General features: G+C 33.6%; 1 protein-coding gene across 1 annotated transcript in view; it reads right to left on the reverse strand.

The window, feature by feature from the left end:
• Positions 1–22,182, reverse strand: part of LRP1B (LDL receptor related protein 1B) — a 1,945,542-nt gene that overhangs the window by 66,721 nt on the left and 1,856,639 nt on the right. The window contains exons 81-84 of the mRNA XM_077153691.1: positions 20,711–20,884; positions 18,514–18,639; positions 14,351–14,515; positions 2,909–3,070 (exon numbers count right to left, since the gene is read on the reverse strand). Of these exons, the coding sequence (XP_077009806.1) occupies positions 2,909–3,070; positions 14,351–14,515; positions 18,514–18,639; positions 20,711–20,884 (627 nt within the window). The remainder of the gene's footprint in view (positions 1–2,908; positions 3,071–14,350; positions 14,516–18,513; positions 18,640–20,710; positions 20,885–22,182) is intronic.

Here is a 22,182-nt window from a genome sequence, read left to right on the forward strand (position 1 = left end):
CCTTATTTTCACTGAAAATATTGGAGGTTGAAAGAAGGGTGGCGCATAAATGAAAGAAACCCATGAGGTAGTAGATGGAAATTGCTTTGGGAAGCTGTGCTATGTTGAAAGGAGGGAGATGAAAGAACTGCAAGGATATGAGGAACATGTGAGTGAGATTCATACGTATAACTGTGTTTGCTTCTCTGGATAAACTCTGCGGGCCCATGGAACACATCACTTAAGAGCGAAGTCGAGCAAGCCATGCAATAAATAGGAGGTAGAATTTATATATGCCAAGAAGAGGCTGTGCTAATATGAGAATGGAAAGGGAAACACTGATTTCAGACGGAAAGGGAAACACTGATTTCAGATGAAATCTATTTCTTTGCTGCAGAGGAAGTGGCCCCAGTGTAAGACTAAAAGCAAAATATTCGGTATTATTTTTGATTCCTAAATGACCTCATACACATGGCTTGATTCTATGCTGTTCACTTCTTGTAAGGGCCATAGATATATAATTTCTAGATGCTGTGTGAGCTCTTCAAGCATATCAAACAATATAGGGAAGAGAATGTTAAGTGACTATAAAGGCCCAGGACTTATATTGCCTTGCTTTGAATCTTGGCTCTTCCAATTATTAGCTTTTGGAGACAATACATGCTATCTATTTCTCAGTTTCATTATCTGGAAAATGAGAATGAAAACAATAATTAGGTTATTGGTTAGATCAAATGAGTTAATAGAACTAAAGCAAAAAAAAAGTAATAAGAAAAAGTGTTTGGAACATAGATCTCTATATTTGTGATTGAAATGGAAAGGATTTTTTTCCTTAGTGATACAAAGTACTGCTGAGACTGTTATTTTAAGAGATAAAATAAGGGTTCAGAGGGTTAGGATGGATATCCACCAGTAATAATTCAGGCAATAGATGCTGGTTGCCTAAATTGAGGGAAGTGAGAATGGATGGGTGTGAAGTATTCGGTATCTGGCTATATATATATGCTTTTTAACCTTTTTTTTAACATGGGCAGGAACCAGGAAAAAAATCCGGGTCTCTAACATGGCGGGTGAGAACTCTGCCACTGAACCACTATTGCCCAGTATCTGGCTATATATTTTTTTTTTACATGGGCAGGTACCGGGAACCGAACCCGGGTCCTCGGGCATGATGGCAGGTAAGCACTCTTACCTGCTGAGCCACCATGGCCTGCCCATTTGGCTATATTTTAAAGGTAGAAGACTGTGAAGCAGAGTGTAAAGGAAAGAGACAAGTCAAGAACGACTCTAGGATTTTTAGCTAAACAACGTTTCCCTTTTTAGAGATGGGAAACACCATGGTAAGAGAATTTGGGGGTGAGAAAATCAGGTTAATTTAGTGCCAAGTCAAAATGTCAAGTAGAAAATTAGATATAAAAATCTGGCATTCAAGAGATAGATTCAACTTGAGATAAAAGTTTAGAATTATAAGCATTTGGATGGTATAAAATAGCATGCAATTGGGTGAAATCACCTAGGCAATGGGTCTCAACCTTGGTTGCCTATTTGAAACATCTGGGAAGTTTTAAATAATTTTGATGCCTTATCACAGGATAAAAAAGAAACAAAATCCTTGGGGATGAAGCCTGGGAAAAAGTTTTTTTTTTTTTTTTTAAAGCCCTTGCAGTGATTCTAATGTGAAGTTTTGTAAAGAATCTTTGAGTTAGAGTGAGTGTCATAGATAAGAAAAGAGATATACAGAGGGAGTTGTCAATCACTACAATACTTAAAGGTCAGGGAGATAAAGAGGAACCACCAATGAACTTAAGAAGCAACCAGTAAAACAATGAAAACAAGAGACAATGGGGATCTAGGAAAACAAGTAAAGCAAGTGTTTTAAGGAAAGAATAGTCAGCTAACCATAGTAGAGTTAAACTAAGAGGTGCGAATCAACATGACAATTTATTTGACATTATGGATGACATTACAATAAATTAATTAACTTGCTTTGGACAAAAGATGTTTCAGCAGAATCGTGAGGATAAAAAATGGACAGAAGTAGGGTCAAAAGAAAATAGAAATAGAGGAATTTTGGATTATAAATATTCTTAAGAGCAATGCTACTGTGGAAAAAAAAAATGAGCAGGGAAATGAGGTTGTACCTTGAAAGAGATGTGGGAAAAAGGGAAGATTATTACAGAAAGGATGCAATGATGAGGCAGGAGGGAGAGGTGACAATTGTAGGGGATAAGTCCATGAACAGCTTTGAGGTCTCTAATGTATGGGCAGCATTATATGTAGCATGGAGTTCCTAGAAACAAGAGGGAAAATAGAATATATGGGTATAGGAGACATGATAAAGGGAACTTGTGACAATTCTCTTTAGACAGCTTCTATTTTTTTTCCAATGAAATAGGATCAAGTTCCTCAGCTGAAGAGTGAAGTGGGAGGGCAGCTACTGGAGGTTTGAGAAAGATATGATGTAGACATTTAGGAGAGTAGGAGAGTCAATTGATCAGTGAAACACAACAGAAACTATATCAAATGTGCATTTGAGATTAGTGATAAAAATTCAAATGAGACCAGTTTGTTTGAGCACTTGTTTTTTTCTATTTCATTTAACTACTGGGTGTCAGTTCACGAAAGGTGGAGAATTGGATTTCCTGGTTTCCCAAGAAAGTGCAATAGAGGGGAGAAGGGAGAAAGAGTATTGAGAGCATGTGCAAGGGCATGATTATAATAATGGACCATGGAATCTAAGTTGGGGAAGGAAGATAAAATAAGAGAAGAACAAAATAAGAGAAGGATGGGGAACAAAGAATTGGTAGATGGAGGGAATAACTTGAAGCTGAGGTAACAGTGGGAGTGTAATAGAGGTGATGAGAAGACCACTTAATATAAACATCAGCATGTGCTACAGAACTGGCTTCTGGGTGCTGCCTTCACTTACAGTACTGACATCTGTCTCCGGTGTATTCAGTCTGGCAGTGGCAGTAAGGCTGGTTCCCAGCAGTCACACCACAGGTGCCACCATTCTGACAAAAATCCTCACAGACTGTCTTTCCACAGTTTGGCCCAGTGAATCCCAGCGCACAGCTGCAGGTGGGTCTCCCTGTTGGAGAAAATAAAGATAATAGTAAAGACAATTAGACTGAACTGGTTTAAATATGGAAACGGTATTGGGTAAGGAGCAGGAAGTCAGGATTCTTATCAAGATTTGTCTACCATTTAACCTGTGATCTCGGGCAGTATCTCTGGGCCTCAGTTTTCCTGTACAGACAATGCAGTTAGACTGGAAGATAACTAAGGTTCACATCAGATAAAACAATTGGAGATCATTTTATGAGCTATTATCTTATTCTTAGTACTTTTGCATGTCCAATTTGTTTTTCCCCTTATTTTTGCTCTCGTGGTTAGGGCAATGCAGGCTATATAGTCCATTAGAATATAAAGTATAGACAACCACATTTGCCAAGTTTCAATCATCATCCACCAACCACTGAATCCACATAAAGCACGAGTTTACCACAATTATAAATAATAGTTTAATAAGTTTCAAATAGGCATTTGAACTATAATGATTAGATTTATCGACATCAGTAGTTATTTTATTTGTTTTTAAGTACCCTTACTGGGCTTAATACATAAGTCTTACAAAGTCCTATTTAATATCATTTTGATATTTTTATTCATGGTAAGGAACTGTTCTTTGTAGCATAGTTGTGATATAGCAAATTGTAAGATTACATAGAAGCTTAACGTGAATGCTGCACAATAGAAAATCTGATGGATTGTCTTTGGATATTTTTCTCTATTTGTTCTGCGGGAACTAGCATTGCAGTGAATGGTGAACACTCCTTTAAGGGGTTTTGGACATAACACAGTCAACTGTTGCATAGGAATAAGTCTCTCTAACAGCCCAATCTCCTAAAGACAAAGTAGAAAACTAAGTATGAAACAACTTGGTGTGAGGAAAAAGGGAAAACAAAACTAGTGGCTATTGTTTGTAAAGGTAAAGAATGAGGTTTGGAGATTGTAAAAAGTTGTGTAGAAACAACATGAAAGGAAATAAGAGCTAAAGAGTTATAGACCTTAACTAGAACTCAGAAAATGATTTTCAGTTGTCTAGCATTAGAGAATATCCATATCATCTCTTTTCTAAACATTATAAACGTGGAGGTATAATTAGAATGGTCAAAGAAATGCACAAGTGCAAAACTTACTAAAACTTGAAGTGTAAAGCAATATATATTTTTTTCCTCTATTGCCAAACATAGCTTCTGCACTGAAGGACAACTGCACATTCTTTTATGAAAAACATTCCTACAGTTAAGTAAATGAAATCCTTTTAAATAAAACTCACCTGCACTTTCCAGACCATGAATAAATTGGAGCCCACGTTTTTATTTAAAATGTATTTTACTCTGAAATGGAACTATATACTTAAAAATGCAAGAAATGTTGCTTTAAATGGAAAAAGTAATATATATTTTTATAGCGGGAAGCGCTGCTTTAAAACTTATTTGTAAAATGCAGATAAATGCCTATTAAGTAGTTGTGAAATAAGGTCAATTTTATGGACATTAAAAGTCGAGTAGACTCATATTTTCCATTGCCAGAAAATGGCTTACTAATTTTATTTAGATATTTTTCTTGTAACGGAAATGATTTTTCTAGTTATTGGTTACATAGAAACAAATTATCTTCCCTGCCATACAACAGGTGAAAATAAAGACATAAGAAAATGAATATCAGTTGGAGATGAAGAGGATGGATAAAATAATTGTTGGAACACAATTATAGAGGAAAAGCAGGGCCCAGAACATGAGGTAATACCTCTTTTATTCAATGAAAGCCCCCGAATGACTTAGAGACAAAACATACAGACGGCAATACAAATTAACACACACTAAATGTGAAACAAACATTGCATAAAGTACAGGGGAAGTCAAAGTGCATTAGAACAATCAGAGATAAGTGTTGGATGGAAGTACACTTAAGCACTGCAGGTTTATATTTTTTCTCTGTTACATTCTATTTATTTCCTTTTAAAACAAATGAGTGAAAAAGAGTAAAATGATCAGAGTAAAATGTATTGAAAGTCACAAATACAACCTGCTGAGTGAGGTACCTGAAAATTCTTCCATCCCAGTCACTGAAAGAAATAACTCTGCTTTCATTTCATCACAACAAAATGGCCAGGTTATCTCCTAACTAGCATGGGTCTCGCGTTATTTAGATTCCAGCTAAATTATTTCCAGAGAGCTCTCCTTTCTATTCCTTTGAAGAGAAGGTTTCTTCGTGACAGGTAGAAACCTTCACATTCAGGGAACATTATCTAACTTGAAGGCTTGTGGTGATAGAGAGGATCTTTTGTTTGCTGTTGGGAAATGAACCATCTGCTGTAGAATTTTATAATGGGTTCCATCAAATCCTTTCAAGAATCTCTCTGGGTGCATCCTAACAAATTTCATTGGAATCATTTGTAAAGATTTTTGAGGTAGCAGAGTTTGATTTTGAGATTTGAAAAGGAAACAGCTCTGTTGTGATGACTGAGGTATAGATTTATAGCAGCAGCGTGTCCAGGGAGTCGGGAGTTGACAGCCTACAAGGTAGTGTAATCAGAAAGCACATCCACTGACCCGAGGAAAGAGGAGGAGGAACGGTTTCCTGGCTCTAATCAGTCTAGCTTTTATCACCCCCGTAGTTCAGGCGTTAAGATTGTAGGTTGCAGACTGCCTGGATTCACAGTCTATCTGCCAATTACTGGCTGTGTGAAGCTCTGCTTGTTTCCTTGTGTGTGAGATGGGGACAATAACAGCCCCTACACCTCATGGGATTTATGTAGAATCATTGTAGAATAAATGGGAAAATATTCAAAGCCTTTCTAACTGTACCAGTCACCCAGAAAGCACTCAATTACATGCTAGCTCTGATTGTTATTTTTCCTACTGACTGAAGGACCCACACTTAAAGTCAGGCTTACTCTGTGACTATGCCTACAAAAAGCACTGTGATAGTTTAAGCAAGTAATTTTGAACATTTTATTAAATCATCTGTCTCTGCTATTTATTTAAGATAAAATTTAATTTTAATTTTTTTGTGTGTGACAGTGACAGGGTAGAAAAGGAATTCTTCATCAACCACACACTCAGACTCCTACATTTTCAAGTATTACCCTTTGAAGCTTGGGTTCTTTTCTCCTTAGTTTCTAAATATGCTTAATCTACCTTAGAGCACACGCTCACTTACAGAAAGAGAGAAAGAAGGGGAGAGGACAGAGAGGGAAAGAGAGACAGAGAGATGTACACATGCAGAGGGAGAGAGATACAGAGAGAAAGACACAGACAATGAGAGAATAAACAAAACAAAAAAGCAAACCTACAATGTCTGAATCAAACTTTGATATACTTCTGAGCTTCGTCAAAAGAAAGATATTCACTGCTTTTAATTCTATCAATAAATGACAAATTAAAATCTTCAATTAAGTTATATATATTCCAGTTCCTCATTGAGTTTACAATTTTAAAAAATTAATACAAAAATAACATTTCTTAATCTCTGATTTCTCTTCGTGTTTTAAAAAGAGAGGCCAAATCCTTTGATACGTAGGTATTGCTCATATAAATCAATTCTTATTCTCTGGTGGTAAGACAGGTTGAACAACACATAAGTAAGTGTGTGATGTTCTCCTTACTGAATATTTATGTACTTTTTCAAAGCTTACTTCTAATCTTTTAATCACTAACCCCAATGATTTTTTTGCATTCATAATCTTCCTCAATTATCTTTACAATTTAAAAATATTTACTAAAACCTCAACTTGCAAACTCTATTTCCACTTGGCTTCTACGATACTGATATTATTAGTTCCCTATCTTTTTTTCTGACTGTTCTTTTTCTATGCCTTTACCCTGTTTTTCTCTTTCTCACTCCGAAATATGTTCTTACAAACTTTATTTCAGTGATATTTTATTCAATTAGATGGCTTCAGCATTCTTTTCACCTGATAACCTTCATCCTAATTTTCAGACTCTAGGCTCATTCCCATTCTTAAACTTCAGACATGCATTAACTCTTTGCTGTGTGTTTTCTTGTGGATATCTCGGACAACTTGGTAGGCTCATCAACTCTTCTCATTCCCCAAAAGAGAAAATTTCTTCCCATAAATATCATTGCAATGGCTTATCTTATATTTTCATTAGTCTATAGGTTCTCAACGTGCAAGATCTACTCCATATTTAGGTTTCCCTCCATTAATTTGCATAATGCCTTGCTAGACATATGAATATAATAAATGGAGCTTCATTTAATTTATTTATAATGCTTCTGTTCACAGATAAATGGAAATTGGCTTCATCTATCTTCTAAAGCATATACAGCAAATTTTCATGACACAAAGTAAATTAATCAACTGTTGTAATTTAACTGGATAACCAATAATAGCTAATGTCAAATATGGTAAAGACATAAAAACACTAATCATCAATAATCAATAATCAATATTATTAAGAACTATTCATTAACATAATTGAAGATTGAATTGCTCATAAGAAAAACAGAAATATCTTTGACTCTATAGTGTTTTGTAAATTTCACTCCTCTTACATGTCTCTTACATACCAAAATCACTGCCTCAGTAAAAAATTGCTGATTCTAAAGTATTTCATAATTGATATTTTAGTAGAAACTTGAAGTTTTGTTCAGTGCTTCTATAATTTGGTTTTGGTATCACACAGACCTGGATCTGAAATCTTGTTTAACCTTGATTGGTATGTATTAATTGCGTGACTTTGGAAAGCTTAGATTTTCTCTGTGCATCTCAGTTTTGGTTTCTGTAAAAGGGTAATAGTAATGCTTACCAAATGCTAGTAAACCGCATTGCACATTGTTTTCGACATAGCACGTGCTCAGTAATTGTTAGTTTATTATTATTAGACAAATTATAAATGCAAAGGTGGTTATTTACACCTGACTGAGTGCATATGCTTTTGCTAAGAAACTCCACATGGACCCCTGATTCATATTTTGTTTTATTTAGTTTGTCCATATTTGCACTTTGGACATAGTATGTCCTTAGGCAGCTCATATATATCAGTTCAAACCAATGTGTTTCAGTACATAATAACAATGGGATGTTTTCTTTCTATTATCTGGATAAGTAACTGCATGGATTTATCATTAGACCCTGTTAAATGGATACTGTATTACATTTACATGATCCAGCCACAGTTTTCTCTAGTTAATGGCCCTATTTAACTATATGTCACCTTTATGTCATAGGTAGCTATTTCTGTGATATGGCAGACAATGTAATATTGCTGATTTTTAGTGATAATGCTTAATGTCTGAGAGCACTGGCTTTGGAATAATCTAGGTTTTCAGTTGCTGGTCTTTTCACTTAACCACAATGTAAGCATCATAAAGTGATAAGACTTAAACAAGATAATAAATCTATGAGATTTATCAGGGTTCTTGGCATTTGTTAAGCCTTCAAAATATAACAGTAGCTATAACAATGATAACAATATTTATGTTTGTAAAATTTCCAAGATGTATTTCTCTTCAATATAGCAATCACTGTTTCTTTGCTAGTAATTTTAGAATGAAATTAGCTGGGTTCTAGCTTTTAGTCAATTAATAAATCAATCACTATAAATACCCATTTTCTCAAAATGAATACTCTTTCATTTGAATATATTAAAGGTTATAGTGTTGGCATTTTTTCAGTAATTTGTTGTATAATGATAAGTGTCTTTCTTTTAGGGTTAGATTTATTTAAAATAGAAATTGTGTTCTTATAAAAATGCTGCTGATTGGTATACTTTGATCAATTTTTTATGACGTAAGTAGGCAAAATAGCCTCTGCTCAAATTTGGAAAAATAAATCATGACTTGTTTTTTCATTAAGGACATAATGGTTGAAAATGTTTGGTTGATGGCCAAAATGGATTGTCAGTAAAATAACATTATCTGACCCTCCTATGAGGCATTAACTATGCTTATTATCTCTGTGGTGTTGATACATGCTACGAAGCATTATTAGCATGCTCTCTTGTTAGGTACTTTATTTGAACTCATATTCATTTTCTTTCTATGTGAACTTCACTGCTTAGCCTGTTTAATATGTTTGAATCAGTCTGGTGCTTTTAAATTATTGTCCATGATTATGATGCTTTCTATCTAACTAGTCTGTGTGTCTGTAGTCATTGTTTAGTTCACATAATCTGAAAATGCATTAATTCTAAATAATAATGGTATTTAATTCACAGTGAGACTGCAGAGCATGTTTACCAGTATTTACATTTAATGTCCTTCTATAGAAATTCAATCTAAAAGTGGCATGTTACTTGTTCACAACTATTGCATTTGGAAAAAAAGTCACATTCTTGTCCCTTTATACAGAAAAACAAAATAAACCGAGACACAAATTACTGTAGCATCATGCAGTTGTTTCAAGATTGGAATCAGAAAGTCTATTTCTTCACCTTTTGCCCATAGGATTACTCTACTTTGTGAAATCTATCTTTACTTCTGATGTAGACTCAAATAATAAAAGTTCTGAATGCTTTAAAAAAATTGTCAGTCTATTTGATAAAGAGACCTGACATTCTACTTTTCCACTTAATATAATGTTTTCCTCAACTGAAAGTGAGTGCCCATTTATACATCATTTCGGCAAGTTGACTATAGCTGTCGGACTGTCCTGAGTATCACAAAGATTACAGAGAACTATTCAGCAAAACCTGACAAAAGAAAAGAACTGTGGGCTTTATCTATAGCTCTTTCCAAAGTTACTACTTAATATATTCTGACATATTTCAAATTATCGGTCGTAATCTATTTATACTCCTGGCAAGTTCATTTTCAATAGGTAGTGTGGAAAGGAAACTGAAACATTTTTTTGTATTTTCTGTGAATATAAGTCAGACAACTCAAGCCTTATTACATTAGCCTGGACAATCTAGACTGCGTTTTCTGCTACGTTTCACAACACTGAAATGTTTAGTATTGCTCTTACCATACGCTCCAAATGAACCAATAACTGTGATTCATGAAGCCAGCAGCAGAATTGGAAAGAATCCTACTTTTTTTTCACTCACAGGTTTGTTGTAAAAATTTACAGCTAGAGAACAGTGCCTGGTGTTTACTTAGTAAGCATCCAATATATTAGCTATCATGATCCTGACAATAATACCAATTACTATTTTAATTTCTAATTATAATGGAAACACGTTAATTTGGGAACATTTGGAAAATACAAAAGTATGAAGAAGGATCTATTTCCTTATGCTATGTAAGCTTTTTTTGTATTTCCTTATGTAAGCTTTTTAAGGATGCATTTTTATAATGTTGGGTTCATCTATAGGCAACTTTATCTCTTATTCTTTTTAATTTTAAAATATAATGTAAATTTTTTCCATTTATTAAATACTCTAAAAATTATGGTTGTGTTTAACATATAATATTCATCTTTTAGCTATGCCAAATTTTATATAGTCATTATTTTATATCAGGATTTTTACCTCCTATTTTACAATATTATAAATAACACTATATTGAACAATCTCACTTCTAAATTTTGTGCTTTTTTTTTTGCATGGGCAGGCACTGGAAACCAAATTTTGTGCTTTTTAACAATTATGTTCTCTTTGGTATATATTTCTAAATATGGCATTATTTGGTCTAAGATATAGAAGCTCTTTAAGTCCTGCTGAGTTATTTCCAAATTGCCTGCTGCAAGATTTGTACCTGCTTACATTTTCTTCTGGTACTGACTTGAGAATGTTGCTTTCATTCATGTCTGGCTGGGACCTGACTCCTGTACCACAGCGAAACCCTCCTACCTCTTCCCCCCCACCTTCTTTTATGTATATTTATGTGCATGTGTACGTGAGAGGTCTGCCATTTGGTCACTACTATTTCTTGTTTTTCTACTTGAGTTGTCATAGTTCAATATTCAGATATCACTTAGTTATTAAACTATATGCTCTATTTTATGTTCTCAATTTTAATGTTGTTATACTCTCAGCTCTTATAAAGTAAGACCAAATAGCCAACTTTTCACAATTCCTAAATATAATCAATATCTATGGTAAGGGAACTAGAACCCCAAGCTTAAATTTAAATTAAAAGTAGCTCTCATTTAAATAAAAAGTGAACATATAACAAAGAAGGCAATTGAAAAGCATGATGACCTTTATCAAGATGTGAAGTAGGTGATTGTGTATTTTACATCATGTCAATATGTATATCCTCTCTCAGCATGTTTAGAAGGTGTCCAAAAGTTCTTAACTTGACTTGTTTGAGCAAATCTACAATCTGAATTGTGGCAGTTGCATGGACTGAATGATCTTGAATGAGTGAGAAGAAAAATTCTTACTGACTATTTCCATTATAAGAGAGCTTTCCATTACAGAGACTAAGTTTGTTTTGCTTTTTTCTCCTTTCTACCACATGACCCTTTTTCATCTTCCTTCCTTATTTCTGGGAAGGAGATGCTTCACTGTCAAAGTCCACTGATGTGGTGGCATAGAGTGCTACAATGAGAACTTCCTCCTTCCTGCTTACTCACCTAATTCAATATAAATGTACTGCTCACTTTACAAAATTGTACTGTCACCTCTGCACCTAGCCAGTTCTGCTTTTATATATTTTTAAACATTATAAATTGATATTTCCCTTCCTTTATACATAACCCCAAACTTCAGGACTAAAAGTGAGTACTTGGGTAAACTGCAGCAAATTTATAAATCCTCTTGCTCTACTATTCTAAATTCATTGTGTAGAAAACCCTGATTCTTTTTTATATTAATATTAAAATTCTAATGGATGTGCCTTCAAGAGTAAAGAGAATACCAAACAGTATGAATATTCCTTAGAAAAGAAAAGTATATAAAACTAAAGATTAAACGAAAATGATTATCAATTACATAGTTTTGATATCCAAGCTGCATCAAAACTTTCATAAATTGTTCTTCATTATCTATAATAGGATGACTGAATAATGTGGTTTATTCTGACTTCACACCATTTTGTCCAATGCAAACTTTATCTTAAGTATATCCTCCTGTGGGCAGGCCACTGAAATGAATTGCATGGACCCTTGTTGATATAATCAATGTGTTGAAATATTTCATTTTGTGGTAACTTCCTATAAGAATATATACCTCATATATTTTATTTTTAGTGTTCATTATTTTAAAAAACCCTTAAGGAATGAGAAAAACATTCCTACATGCAAAAATTTAATTATGCCTCTCAGATGTGTGCTTTTAATTAACTGGTGACATTTCCTTTGTTCAATTATTTTAGTTCTATACAACTGTCATAAACTTATAAATTTTAATTAAAGCTGCCCTGAACCCTAGTTTTATAATGTCCACATAGGAATTTGCCAAAAGGCTTAACTGTAAGTAAACCAACAATGAATAAATCCATGAATTGCTCACTGGGATTTGTTTAACAAATTAACATTTGTGTGGAGATAATGAGGTTCTACTATCTATACTACCAAACAATGATTTTATAAAACTACATATTTAAAAGTGAAAAATGCTCTCTAAATGTCTTAATTGGATATGATATTATTGTTCATTATTAGGTGCTGTAAAACAACAAACCGCATGACAATATCTCATGCTGAATTCACATGACTCATTTATATTACTAATTTAAAATATTACTTTCCTGAAATATTATCTATGTAAATTTGGATCTAAATTTAGATCTAATAATTTTAGTACACAGACAGAAGTTTATATATTACAGATCTTAAGAATGCATCAAAGTCTGGACAAAAGACACAAACGAACCATGTAAACTTGTGTCTATACACAATTCAGAAACCACTAACAGTCTAGTAAATCCAGTGTTTTATAGCGATTTGTCTTTGTGGATCCTTTTACAGCTTGAATGGAGAAGCATAGTTTGGAATGTCAAACTGTTCAGCCTGCTTCAATCTTTCCGAAGATAAATAATGGTAAATCACCTGGTTATATACCAACAATTTTCATTATCTTAATAAGAAAATCAGGTTAATTAAATAACAAAAACTCTAGACATTTCACTTTGTCTAAGAAAAGCTTCTTCCTTATAGGAAATAGTTTATATACATTTAGCACACGTTCATTAAACATAGATTCTCATTTGCTTGTTCAATAAAGGACCCAGTGGCACAATTTCTCTAACATAGAATATACTCTACCTTTCGGACTGGCTCCCTTTAAGCAGAATACAAATATGCATTAAGATTCCCAGTGACTTTAAGATTTTAATCAACTTGCTAATATTTTTTTTCAGAATACCACTAAGTAGATAGAATATCTTAATTATCAATTAATCATATGTCAAAACTACTATAGACATAAAACTATCAAGCTTAAAGAAACAGTAATACTTTCACTATTGGAATGTAAATCAGAAACAGCTTGGTTCCTCTGAACTCCCTTGAAAAAGCTTCATGTGGTTCTTCCCATTAGCATTATGCTAAATATTTCAAAGAATAATATAAGCAACAGAAGCAATGAGAATTCTCAGTAAGATAGAAATTAACCATGGAGGGGTTATGAAGATCATATGGATTGATTTTCCATTTGACTAACTAAATTTGCATTTATTGTAGTAGAATTAAATGCGCATACATTGCACTGTAATAGGCACATAATATCTCTTAAACGGAATATTGGAATTTGTAAATTAGATTTTTATTGTGCACTGGAGTTAATTTTTTCCCACGGGAACACAGTTTAAATTAATATAAGACAGGAAGAAAATAAGTTTTATATTCACATATGTGCTATGAAGAACACTGTTGGGAAACACGACTGTGGCGTAAATTAATAATAAACTCAAGAGTGTCCTAACATGCAGTAATCTGATATTTTCAAAGCTCATTATATGTTATATTGCAATGCCAACAAAATAATTATAATTTTATACGGGAATTAAAATATCAGACTACTGGTAAAGTTTATTCACAAGTGAAATGGAGCTAATATTCAATAACAGTTGATTTTTAGCATTAGGGAAACTAATTTTGCGATACAGAGTAAAGACTTAGAGTCAAATATAACAGCCTCGTAAAACTGGCTCTACTTAATCAGTCTGAGTTAAGGTGAGACGACCTAGAAGCACTCAGCCCTTTCAGAAAGTACATGGTCAACTCTTGGTAATGATCATTACCATTGTTAAAATTTTGTGACTTGAACATCGGTATACTGAATTTAGAACAAATTGATTATGTCGAATTAATTATTAAACTTCGTTTGTGTTAACATATTGTGAATTTTCTTACGATACCAAGAATTACATTTACAACATGATTTCCTAATACTTTTCACGTATAAGGAAAAATGTAAATGATTTGAAGATGCGACACTAAAACTTTTACCCAGAGCAGACGGTACGCAAGTTCCTCCATTTTGACAGTAGTTGCTGCAGTGGTTGACTTCACATCTTTCTCCTGAGTAGCTAGGCCAGCAGTGACACCTCAAGTCACCCTTCTCATTTAAAATGCATCTTCCTCCATTTTCACAAGTTAATTTGCACGAGTCATCTGGTTATGAGAAGAAATGTATAAATTAAGATGCCATTCTTTGGACAGCATTAGAAGAATAATTCAAATGAACATAAATATTTAAATACTAGGAAGTTATGTTCTCTTAAATTTTCCAAAAATAACTGCCCTAAAGTAGAAAAGTGGAAAAAACATTAAATACTGACGGAAAGCAGCGAAATAAAGTCCAGTTGCTGAATAGTGAATGCACATATTAGACTACCTTTAATTCTTCTTTAAACTTAAAACAGTATTAGCCATTTCCTATAAATGTTAAACAATAAAAAATTAACTGAAACTTTCTAAAAATAAAACATTTGCTAGCCATGGCATTTTAGGCAAATCTGCCCCCCCACACACCTTTTTTTTTATAGGAGCAGCTGATATTAAAGCACAGTGAAATATGCAAGATTACTTATAGTATTCAAGTTAAATTCATATAGGAAAATGCTTATATGCTAGATATTCTTTGATGTCAATCTCTATTAATTATACATAAGCCTTCCAAATGAAAGTCATTTAGACTTGGTAAAAGATGGTGAAAGAAATGTGTCAGAAAAATTTCCATATACATAATTGTTCCAAACTGTTAGCATGATTGGTCTACCTTATAACATTATATCTGAGAACAAGAAAGGATAGTCATTCTTTAGGGTAGCAGGATTGTTTATAACAATTTGGTGAGTCTCATTTACATAAAGATTGGTTTAGAAACATTTTCCAGGTTATTTTGGTATGTGTGATGAAGTTTCTTGCTGCATTAGAAACACTGGGCTATTTAGAGCAGGACACATTATCCACCAAAACAAAAATGACTGAAAATTCTATTCTACAATATACCCTCTAATGAAGCCATGCCTATACTTGCATTGTGAAAGTACATACAATCCTTTTTTCCTTATTCAAGATATATTGGTCCATATATGGAAGAGACTTGAATATTTTACTGCAATAATCACAAAAGCTTTGTAATTCAGTTATCATTACCACTGCATAAATGAGTACTATCTGTTGACAGTGCCTGATGGAGCTGAGACTTGCCTCAGTTATCTTCCCGTGTCGGTGGGCTTCAGGGTGGCACTACTACAGTTTACATTTGTAATGCAAGACCTCTTTCATGAGCTGACGTATACAGCATGGAGATAATGACAGTTGGCATAATGAGACCTGCGTTTGGGTCCTAGTTTTTCCACTGATGGGGGATACAAATTTGCCTGAACATTCTTTATCTTTAATAGAGTGCTCATGTATGACAACTCGTTTACCCGTTGCGCATAAGTGAGATGAGGGATTTTAAAGAAAAAATTAAAACTATAAAACTCCCTAAATATGATGAACTACATGCCTCTGTACAAATAAGACTCTGATTTCCAGCTTCTCATTAACATGTGACTAGCAGTGAAGAACTGAAAGCTGGGTTTTCAAAATGCACTGCTGGATTTCAGGAGGCAATTCAGGCACATAGTCAGCAAAATCGCCAACTAGTACATTTTTTGCTCGGCATCATTTACTGAGTGTCCACAATACACACTTAGGGTATAGCTCAAGTGGAATGACATCAGTGAAGGCCGGGGTGGGGGGAAGTGGTGGCGAACATTGGAGGGACTGAAAGATTGGACCAGGATTAAAGAGTAAGAAGGAAGGAAATGGGAAGAGATTTGTGAGTTTGAAGAGGTGACCCAAGGTTTCAGAGACGATCCTTGAATTTGGGGCTTTACCTCAAAAGCAGTGTGAAACCTTTGAAAAGTTCTGTGAAGTCTGAGAACAAATATATTGGCAAGGGATAGAATAAAAACAGGGAGACTCTGTTTAAAGCATCCAGGCTAGAAAACATGATGGATAAATGTGGATATGTTCTAAAGGTTACTGGGAGGTAAAATACATATTGGTGTTGTGTAAAGGGGATGAGGACAAACTGAGGTTCATCCTTCAGTTTCTGGTGAGGAAAATGAAGTGTGGAGCACAAGGGCCATAGAAATTGGAAGGATGATTTAGCTTTGGAATTATTAAATTAGAGACACCTATGCAAATATATTAAATTAGAGACACCTATGCAAATGTAAGTGTGAATCTCCAGCAAACAGGTGCATACAGAAACTGGACTCAGGAAATATCTAGAGTAGAAATACAACAGCATAATTCAAAACATACTAAAATATTTTTAACTCATTCAGTATGAATTGTCCTAATAGGGGCTGTAACTGTAAACAGTGAAATAAATAGGTAAGACAGTATAATCCTAGGATTGTTAAGAGTAGACCTATTTTCACCTGTAGCTGTTCTGTGTAAACCATGTAGATATTCAAAACCTCTTCATGTTAAGGCATGTGCACTCCTATAATGTGCCTCATTAGGCACCAGAAATTTGAAAGTACAATTCTGCTGATGAAATAGAAGTGGAGTTACAGCCTTCCCAAATGAAAAGCACGGCCACGTTTGTCAATAACTGAATCACCCTGCAGAAGACAACCTCCAGCAAATATAATCAACTATGGGAAAGAGCAGGTGAGCACTTTCCCAAGAATTAGCAGCATTTGAATTTCAAATTTCTTACATGAAGATTGAAAGTATTCAGGGTGCTCTTCATGTAACAATAGCAGCTAGAGAAAGGCAAGTAATTATAAAGAGCTGGAAAACACGGCTATATCAAATGTTAATGTCAGGAAAAGTTAATTGGCACATATCTATACCAATCAGTAATTATGAAATCCACTTAAGTGCCATACTGCCTATTACCAGGGCCCCAAAGTGCAGAGGCCAATGTAATATTTTTGAACACTCTGATTAAATTTCAGATTTTCTTTTAAATTACAAGAATGAGTTTTGAGGATATTTCTGGAATCTTGCCTTTTAAGTAGGGTTTATAGAGCAAAACTGAAATTTCTAAAAAAAATTATATTTTGGAAATAATTTTAATTTAGGCAACCGAGTTCCCTTATTTCAAGCATAAAACTATACAGTTTGGTGGATTAATGTGGCAATTTTTTTTCATTTTCTTACCCACTTCATGGTGACAGATTTGTCTTACAGGACTGTGCTTCTGCTTTATGGAGGGTACTGGACTAGGTACTTTTTAGGTCTGTTAATTCTAATCCTTATAATACCTCTGAAAATGGGTAATGTGAACCATATGGAAGCACTGGGATTCACGTTCATGCTTAAAAATGTGGATTGCCCAGGCTTGCTGTGGGGCATTACCACTTAGTAAGTAAACTGTGACAATTAATTGAGCCTCTCCAGGCTTCAGTTTTCTTTTTCGGTAAAATAGGAACAATTACAGTATAATGTCATTGTTTCTTGCAAGAATTATATGAGAAAATTGAAACATACATTTAGAAATGTATCTTGTTCATAAGCCCTCAAAATATTTAGTAGTAGCAGTAATAGAAGTAATATTTATGCTTAATCCAAGTTTACACAGAATAAACTGAGACCAGGGGATAACAAGTTGAAAAGCCCAAGTCCACAAAAAATTAGTTAAGCAGCTACTTCACCTCTACACCAGATCAAGTTCTTTTGATGTATTTGTTGAATTTGGTTTGTTGGATAAATTATTTGGACTAAGGAAAGAGGAAAAAAAGAGCGTTATATAGAAAAGAGAGGGGTGTTTAATTATAAAGTAAAAAACAATGCAAAATGATCTGAAATTTGACCATAAAAAAATACATATAACATCTGAGCCAGTGCAAAAGTCACATCTGAGTTAATGCAGAAAAATAAAAAACATTTAAAATAGTCTTCTGATTCTGTTTATGACCTCCAAATTCTTAACCTACTGTTGAATGCATGTTAAGTGCCCAATGTTGCACTGTAAAAAAATGTAGAATGAAGTGACAGGAAGTCCTCAACTGAGTAGAAGGATAGTTTATCCAGGCATTGAAGAACTATTGACATCAAGGCAGCTAAATTGATGATTGAGTAGATAATTTTGTTTGATAGTTGTGAAATTTTATTTCAAAGAATAATTCATTATTTCCATTATAATGAAGTATACTCACCTAACAGGCTGTCATCATTGCAGGTGTCATTAATCAAATACTTTCCTTCTGGGCACACACAGGTGGCCCCAGAAGGATTCAGCAAGCAAAGGAATTCACAAGCTAAATCCAAGCATGGATTGGGCACTGATTAAAACAAAATGAAATAAAATTTTAAAATGTAAGTTTTAATATCATAATTTTAAAAACATAAAATTCAGCAAAGTGAAATGATGAATCAGCAATGTTGAAAAGAAATCACATCAAATTTCTAGTGGAAGTATCTGATTTCCAATTACACCTTAATTTGCACTTCCCATAAGGGAGAAGAAATTTTTCTGAACTACACTTTGTCACACTTGCTTGTGACTAGTCGCTTTTTGGCAACAGCGTTTTTCTGAGGTTCCAAAGTGCGGTTTGAGCTATGCTTAAAAGTAAAGCAATCGTAAGTCCTCAGGGATCTAAGTCTTATTTTAGGTCTTTTTAGGACTGTGTTCTAACAGGCAGAAACAACCACAAAGGCTATATATATAATATGTCATTTATGTATATATAGGTCACTTTAAAATACAAAGATAGGATTTTTTTCCTCTAAAAAACCATGTTTAATGCAATTTCCTTTCTATCAGGTAGGAGTTTGCATGCGTGGGTAAGCGTGTGCAACATTTATTTTTGTCTAGATTTCTATCCATTCGTCATACTATATGTTCATAGCTGTTTCATGGGTTCTCCCTTGGCTCACTGGGTAGAAACAGAGATTCCTTCTTTAGGGGGGAAAGTTACATGGCACCTAGGTAGCTGAACTGGTGACCATGAAAGTGGCTTTCCTTCTGAAATATATTCTTACTCAAATAACTATTATATTCAGGGCAAGTTTGAATTTATTCATTTTTATGAGTATGGCAATATTTGAATCTGAAAGTGAATATGACTCAGACTAGAGTATGAGAGGAGGTGTTCTCATATTTCACTGCTTTTCCATCTTATTGATGCAGAGATAAGGAAAGAAACAAAACTTGAATTTTTTAATTTCTGAAAAAAAAATCCGTATCAGGTAATAAATAAATTGATTTTCTCAGAATGGTCAGTAGAATTTAATATTCCATTAAAAATCCTACCTCAGAGATGACTTTGGCCTGATTCAAAAGTTCCAATGATCCCTACCACAATGCTTAAGAATATGCCTCAAGAACCCATAAATGGATCATTTCACTGAATGAAACATGGGTGGAAATTAGCAAGGGGACCCCTAAGACCTTGAGAAGTTAAAGTTGATTGGTTTCAAAAGTAAACATTTCTAATTATATCAGCTCAGAGTTTGATGGAAGCAAATTGAAGGTTGCAAGGTCAGGACAAAGGAAAATAACAAAAAAAAAAAGAGAAGAGGAACAAAAGAATTGAAAGTGTATGAATCTTGGAACCACAAACATCCTACCATTGGCAAAGAGTCGCAAGCATCTGGATAGAATTTTGGGAAGTTTGAGAGGATATACTGTTTCAATGTTTCCAAAACTAATTTGAACAAACATCATTCATCACTCCAGATAACTGTACTAAATAAAGTAAAAAAATCCTATTTTATTTGCCATGAGGAATATCTATAAATAAACTTTAAGCAGTTTCTCGGAGGGTGAACTCACACATAAATCATTAAATTGCAGTTATATTTTTTATAGTTTGTACTTCACTGTATTTTGATAATAGTGTTTGAAACATATTTTCTCAAGACAGTTACCTTCAATTATTTACCTACTCTTTTCTATGGGAGGAAAGTAACAACAATAAAAATGAACCAAAGAAAAGTTTGGGGAAGAGCATTCCTTGGATGCTCTTAAGGATATATAATGCCATAAACACTATGGCAGGTGCTAGGTTATTAAGAACAAGAGTAAAAGTGGCTAACAATGAATTTCCCTGCTCTTTTGGTTTGAATAGACTCACAGAGATTTTAGAAAAAACACAATAAGAGACTTTTTAACAACAAAATCAATTCTAATTTCAAGACAACATAATCAAATGCTTAAAATGTTTATGTTATGGCAAAAATAGAAACTTTTTGCATTATATAAATCTTGACTTTGTTAATTTGATGGTAGCAACGTTAAAGTTTCTTAACTCACTGAGGTTAAGACTCTGAAATACTTAAGATTAAAAAAAATTTTGGAGATACAAGAAAAAATTTACCTATAGATACAACTTTATAAAATATTATACTTACAGTCTAGTTGTTTGTAACGATGAGATATCAAAGCACCTTTTGTTTTATCAATATCTAAAGCTAGGTACTCTACTGAACCATGGCCAAATTTTTGTACTCGAAATACACCATTTTTAGGTCCTGCTCCATATATATAATCTTCAAAGACATCAATCCTATGTGGATGCAACAAGCCTAGAATTTTAAAAAGGAGGAATTATAAAAGCTGGAGTGAATATATTCAGATTTGAGGAATTATCTAAGTTTACCCAAGGTCATTAAAAAATTTCATTTCTGTTCTTTTAAAAAACTAGAATTTGAATATTTTTAACATTAGCTATAAAGTTGTTAGAGTTAATTTATTTGTAGTGGGAATGCATGAGATACTAAACATCTCACTCAGAATATATTAAAAAACTTTTCCATCATCACTTTAATCTTCATTTTACATATCATTTACTGAGGGCTTATTATATGCAGAATAATGTTCTCTGCTGTACAGTTGACAAACAAAAGCCTATGGGCCAAACATACCCATAGCCCCAAATCAGCAGTTCACAAAACTCTCAATTCAAGTTTTGGATCAAATTAGTGCTCAAATTAGATTGTCTGCATGACTGGTTTATCAAGCAATCATGAGTTGATTTTAAAGCGTAAAATTCAGGAAAATATTTGACATTATTATTGTCTGTTTTATAAATGGGATAAAGAAAAACTGGTAAATGGAAATCACACACACGACTGGTTTGGCTAAAAATAATAGTGACCATCATTTTTCACACTTAATTAATCTCATTTTGGTCTTGACATCAGAAGTAAAATAACCACATTTATATTTTACTAGTTATGTATAAAATGCCTGTTAAGTCTATGTTTTTCTTTAATGTTTCTTGAAATAGTCAAATGTACACTTAAAATCGGACAACTTTATTGTAAGAAATTATGAGAGTGTAGAGTTTTTTCTGTAAAGGCTGACTGATAGGAAGAACATATACTTCAGGCAAAAGCATGAAGAAAGTATAATCTAACTATTTTTCTTTCAGCTTCCCTGCTTTCATTAAAAAACAGGAAGCAAAGCTGTATTCAATTTATACAACACATAAATATAAAATTTCAAGTACATGTTATAAGCAATCTGTACTAAATAAGGGAAGGGGTTGAAGAAGGAAAGGGAAAGAACAAAGAAGGGAATAAATTAGTTTCAGCAGAAAGAACCGAGACAGCCAGGCAAGGAGAGTATGATGTATAGGAGGGAATTAGAGAATTGAAAACAAGAGGCACCAAGAGAGGTGGAGATAAAAAGGATGCAGCAAAACAGTAGCACAAATAGATTCTGAGCTCACTAGTGGTAAAGGTAAATCTTCATTTTGACACACTGCCTTTCACTTGGGCAGGAGTATACTCATAAATTACATGTAACGATACCCGTTACTATGATGTTTTACTACATGTTTCTTGTTATCACTGTAATTTGAAATAAAAGTGAATTTTCA

This window comes from Tamandua tetradactyla, chromosome 3 (assembly GCF_023851605.1).
Source record: "Tamandua tetradactyla isolate mTamTet1 chromosome 3, mTamTet1.pri, whole genome shotgun sequence".
NCBI classification, from domain to species: Eukaryota; Metazoa; Chordata; class Mammalia; order Pilosa; family Myrmecophagidae; genus Tamandua; species Tamandua tetradactyla.